At 52.2% G+C, this 5486-nt stretch overlaps 2 protein-coding genes; one reads left to right on the top strand and one right to left on the bottom strand.

Moving 5' to 3' along the window:
* Nucleotides 1-1799: 1799 nt before the first annotated feature.
* CHC_T00006768001 (hypothetical protein) lies at nucleotides 1800-1997 on the bottom strand. The gene has a single exon (XM_005709961.1). It carries the CDS (start codon nucleotides 1995-1997, stop codon nucleotides 1800-1802), a length of 198 nt encoding a protein of 65 aa, XP_005710018.1.
* A 2377-nt stretch (nucleotides 1998-4374) lies between these two features.
* Nucleotides 4375-4818, top strand: CHC_T00006767001 (hypothetical protein). XM_005709960.1 is given in 2 exon segments: nucleotides 4375-4716; nucleotides 4717-4818. 1 exon segment carries the CDS (start codon nucleotides 4375-4377, stop codon nucleotides 4714-4716), a length of 342 nt encoding a protein of 113 aa, XP_005710017.1. The 3' UTR covers nucleotides 4717-4818.
* Nucleotides 4819-5486: the final 668 nt, after the last annotated feature.

Raw genomic sequence — 5486 nt, 5'->3', positions numbered from 1 at the left:
GTGCAAAGGAATAATGAACTCTGTGCGCAATGTTGTACCGGACCCTTCAGGTGGCAGACAACGACAAACGCGGCCCGAAGGCTGAGGAGAAATGAGGAGGTATGGAAAAAGGAAATAAAAAAAAAACGACTCTGGCAGGACTTGAACCTGCAATCTCCGGATGACTACTCGGAAGCTGCTCCAGGAGCAACGGACCGTAGACCGATGCCTTATCCAATTTGGCCACAGAGCCGCGAATTGCGTTGGTACTCGGGCCAAAATCATCAGTATTTAAATGATGATGGTTACGAAGTTACAGGTGTGCACGTGTGCACGTGTAAAATTTGAATAAAATCACCCCCCCCGTGCACGTGTCGACAGATCGGACACACCAGACTCTCCGGCGAGACTCAACACCCCACTTTCCCAGAAAACACCACCAACCCCCTTCGACCGAACAACAACACTATTCACAAAAAAATGCAGGAAAGCTTGCGGCAAGAGACGGGACCAAGTAGAAGACGGCGAAAGATACGGTCTCCCGATGTGTTCATAAGCCATGCTGGCCCGGACAAGCTACTCATCGCACGTCCTCTTTCCGAGAAATTGCAAGCTCAAGGTTTAAATTGCTTCCTCGACAGGACAGCGATGGAGCCCGGAGACTGCGGAGAGGATGAAATGACTCAAGCTATGGAGTCTGTGAAGGTCGGTGTTTTCATACTTTCTCCCGAGTTTGCGGCTCGAAAGTGGACGATGAGGGAACTGCGTTGCTTCCTACGCCGATTGAGAGAGGCGAGAGGGAGTGGGATGCGACCACCGACATTGATTCCGGTGTTTTACAGACTAAGTATTCGTGAATGCAGAGAGTTGGAGCCCAATCGGTACTCGGATGATGAAGGAAAGAATATTTTTGAAGTTGAGAAGTTTTTTAGCGAGGAACGACAGCACGAAGCGAGCACAGATACGGTGAAGGGGGAGCTACAAGAGCTGGCAGGTATCACTGGGATTGAAAATGACGAAAGGGCAACGAACCTGCTGGAAGATGAATTCGGCCATCTTGCAAGGGAACGTCTTGTGAAACGAGTATCTCGGTGGGTGAAAATGAAAAGTGCGGAGCAAGAAGCCGATCGCCTTCACGATCGTATTGTACGACCAAGCATGAGCATCGATACTCGCGCGGCAGTCGAACAAGAAGCGGACCGCCTTCACGATGGTGTTCAACAAGTAAGCGCGGCCGTCGAGTCGATCAGGGGAGGAAGGGGTGATGTGTTCAAGGCGGCAATAAGAACCGAATGTAATCCTGCGTCGATATGTGTGAAGCTTGATTCTAAGGGGAACGATGGATCACCGAACACGTGTGAGTCGCGTCTAAAAGCGGCTGTGCTACGGAGAGATAGGAACGAGCAAGTAGGTGCGACAGCAGTAGGACAGGGCGGAGTCGGGAAGACATGTGCCCTACGAGCGATCGCACACGACGGTGAGATTAAGGCGGAGTTTTCGGGAGGAGTGTACTTCATGTCGTTGGGGAAAGATGGAAACGTGGGACGGGTGATTGAAGAACTGTGTCTGATTGTGGAAGCGTCCGGTGGCAAGCAGACGGCTGCGGAAATGCGAGAGCAGAGCGAGTTTGAAAGGGTGTTAGTGAAAGTACAAGCGTGGTTTTGCAGTCATGTGTGTCTGTTCATCATTGATGATGTGTGGGTGGTGAATGATATAGAGGCGAATATCCTTCAAAAGTTGTCTGTTCTCGCTGACACTGCGGGGGGCAGCGGGGAAAGGAGGAGCAGACTACTGTACTCCACGAGGGATAGGGAGCTGCGTCAGCTTGGGGAGCGGATTGCTTTCGAGCCGAGAGAGACAGAAGGGAAAGAAGCAGTTGACATGCTAGTGCACGCGAGTGAGGCGAATCGAGGGGAAGTGGATGATGCGAGATGCAAGGAGGCCGTGAGTGAAATACTGGAAATGTGTGGCGGATTGCCGCTTGCCCTGAATGTGGCAGGAACGAGTGTGAGGTACATGAGGGAAAGATGGGAGGGAGAAGTATCAGAAGCATGGGGGGAGTACCTTTCGAGGATGAAGAGGCGTAACACGATTCGTGGGGAGAGTCCGAAGGACGGATATTCGTCGTTGGATGGGACATTGCATACGTCACTAGATATCCTGGAGTCAGATGTGGGAAGGAGTGGGGAGACATTTGGTGATATTTCGTTTCGAAAGATACACCGGAGTCTGTGCGTTATGAAGAAGCAAGACCGGATACCTTTGAGTTTGGTTGGAGATTTGTGGGAGCTGGACGAGGTGGAGACGGAATGGTATGCAAAGGAGATGGAAAGGGTTGGATTAGTGGAACTGCAGTATAAGAAGGGCTGTGGTGGGTTGCGGGTGCATGATCTGACGCACGATTTTGCGGTGGAAGAAGCGAAGAAGAAGGAGGGTGTAGAAGAGTGGTGTAAGAAGATGGGGGATGTATGCAGGCAGGGAAGAGGACTGCTTGCTATAACTGAGAGTGAGGGCAGAGAGAGCAAGGATGCAAGAGAGAAGTATGTTTTCGAGAACATATATCGCGTTCTGAAACAGGGCGGGTGTGTGGAGGAGCTGAAGAATCTATTTTTGAAAGCGCGATGGGTGAAGACAGTGATACAGAGAGGAAGTGTGTGGCAATACGAGGAAGCTGTAAAGGATCTAAATATCTTGTTGAGGAACACGGGAGGAAGCGAGAGCCTTTTAAGGGATACGGGAGAAGAAGATTCGGTGTATGCGATGGAATTGATGATGAGAGCTGCACGACTGAGTGTACCTTTTTGCGGTGAGGGCAGTGCAGGGATTTACTTTCAACTGTACGGAAGAATCAAGCACAGGGCACCAGAATTAGGTAGTGTGCAAAGAATACTCAAGGAAATCGAGAGATACGCACCACGGCCGTGGGTGCGACCTGTGGGTGAGTGTGTAGCGTGAGCCGGTGGAAGGTTGGTGGAGCAGATTGTTCTGCCATATTTCGGTTCCAGAGAAATTCAAGTGGGCATGGATTCCAGTGGTCAAGTGTATGGATGTCAGGTGAAGGAGTCCGGGGCAGAAGTAACGGTTTTCACGCAATCTGCTGAGAAGGAGACGAAGATGGTTCGATTAGAAGGCGAGTTCGAAACGGAGAGCCAGAGCCCAGGGGACGTTGAAGCAAGAAGTGTAACCTCCGAAGTGACTGGACAAAAACGGAGCGTGACGAGAGCTACCTGCGCAACTTTCTGTGAGAGGAAGGGGTATGTTGTTGTGGGATATTTCGACGGGACGTTAAGGCTGTGGAGTACGTCGGAGAAGAAAGTATTGAGAAGTTTCCACGGTCATAGGTCGGAGGTGCGTTGCGTTGCGATGAGTGGGGACGAAAGACGTGTGGCATCTGGAGCGCGGGACAAGAGTGTGCAGGTGTGGGACGTGGAGACAGGAGCACAAGTCGGGGAGGCGTTAGTTGGACACACGGATTGGGTGCGTAGCGTTGCGATGAGTGGGGACGGAAGACGTGTGGTATCTGGATCGAGTGACGAGAGCGTGCGGGTGTGGGACGTGGAGACGGGAGCACAAGTCGGGAAGGCGTTAGTTGGACACACGAGTGATGTGAATACTGTTGCGATGAGTGGGGACGGAAGACGTGTGGTATCTGGATCGTTTGACACGAGCGTGCGAGTGTGGGATGTGGAGACGGGTGCACAAGTTGGAGAGGCGTTAGTTGGACACACGAGTTCGGTGGAGAGCGTTGCGATGAGTGAGGACGGAAGAATTGTGGTATCTGGATCCGGGGACAAGAGCGTGCGCGTGTGGGATGTGGAGACGGGAGCATAAGTCGGGGAGGCGTTAGTTGGACACACGGATCGGGTGGACAGCGTTGCGATGAGTGAGGACGGAAGACGTGTGGTATCTGGATCGAGGGGCAAGAGTGTGCGGGTGTGGGACGTGGAGACAGGAGCACAAGTCGGGGAGGCGTTAGTTGGACACACGGATTGGGTGGTTAGCGTTGCGATGAGTGGGGACGGAAAACGAGTGGTATCTGGATCGTTCCACAAGAGCGTGCGGGTGTGGGACGTGGAGACAGGAGCACAAGTCGGGGAGGCGTTAGTTGGACACACGAGTTCGGTGCTTTGCGTTGCGATGAGTGAGGACGGAAGACGTGTGGCATCTGGATCGTTTGACGAGAGCGTGCGAGTGTGGGACGTGGAGACGGGAGCACAAGTCGGGGAGGCGTTAGTTGGACACACGGATTGGGTGCGTAGCGTTGCGATGAGTGGGGACGGAAGACGTGTGGTATCTGGATCGAGTGACGAGAGCGTGCGGGTGTGGGACGTGGAGACGGGAGCACAAGTCGGGAAGGCGTTAGTTGGACACACGAGTGATGTGAATACTGTTGCGATGAGTGGGGACGGAAGACGTGTGGTATCTGGATCCGTGGACGAGAGCGTGCGTGTGTGGGACGTGGAGAGAGGGATCACACTTTACATCGGGAGGGTAGAGGATTTGGGAGAAATCAAGAGTCGGTTCCTGACGACGCCAGAATTGGGTACTGCTTCTCACGCCGGACGAAGATCACAAATATTTTCAAAGGAGGGAGGAATTATTCAAAGGCGAGAGGATGGGTCTGAGGCTGTCTTGGCACAGTTGGACAATCCAGGAGACTTGCAGATAGACCACGATCACGGGGTCGCAGTAGCAAGGTTGGGTCATCTAGTTGCTATCATGAAGCTAGTGGTGTAAATTCGGAAAGCGATGGACGCTTGGTGCCCGAGACATCAGTACTGCGTTGCAACTGTGCGCGGTGGTACCCTTCATACTGGCTTAATTTGGAACACTTTCGATCGATTCTACGATTAAGTTGCAAAATTAAAGGAACAAAATACTCTCTACCTCTGACAGTCGGGGCAGTACTTTAAATTAAAGCGAATCTTGAGACTTGCGTTTACTGATGGAAATCTGTTGTCAACCCCGGATGTGGGGCAATTTGGAACACCGCTTCCGCTAGCAGTTCTTCGCTTTGGAGAGCTCGACCATGACACCTGCTACATCTCTGTCTACCACTGAGGCTCGCACTGAGGCTCGGCCTTCATGAGAAGGACTACCAGCACACCTGGCCTTTGACGGCCGACTCGTAGTGGAAGCTTTGACAGCCTTGCGGGCTTCTCTTTCGCTTTTCTTTTCCGCACGTAATGAAGCAGCTTGGGCCTTTTTCTCGGCTGCTCTCTTGACTTTCTCCTCGCGATCCTTCTGCTTCCGATCTCTCTCAATCTTTTTTTGCCGTTCACGTTCATCTCGTTCCTCTTTCTTTCGCAATTTGTTCTCTTCCTTGCTCTTTTCTTCGGTTGCTTTCCTTTCAATTTCTCGCTTGTGTGCATTCAGTACGTCTGCGCTCGTCATGTATTTCGCGGGTGCGCCGCACATAAGCGCAACATTGCTCTGCTCATCAGAATTGTGGGCACTCGGAACAGGCTTCACAGACATCAAAATTGAGTTCACAGTCTCACGCCATG

This window comes from Chondrus crispus, genomic scaffold (assembly GCF_000350225.1).
Source record: "Chondrus crispus Stackhouse genomic scaffold, scaffold_50, whole genome shotgun sequence".
Taxonomy (NCBI): domain Eukaryota; phylum Rhodophyta; class Florideophyceae; order Gigartinales; family Gigartinaceae; genus Chondrus; species Chondrus crispus.
Note: the sequence above shows the minus strand (reverse complement) of the source record. Positions and strands in the feature narration are given on the sequence as shown.

What these genes read in the sequence shown, in the direction of transcription:
- CHC_T00006767001 (XM_005709960.1), top strand. Translation starts at nt 4,375, where the DNA reads ATGAGTGGGGACGGAAGACGTGTGGTATCTGGATCCGTGGACGAGAGC.
- CHC_T00006768001 (XM_005709961.1), bottom strand. Translation starts at nt 1,997, where the DNA reads ATGTACCTCACACTCGTTCCTGCCACATTCAGGGCAAGCGGCAATCCG.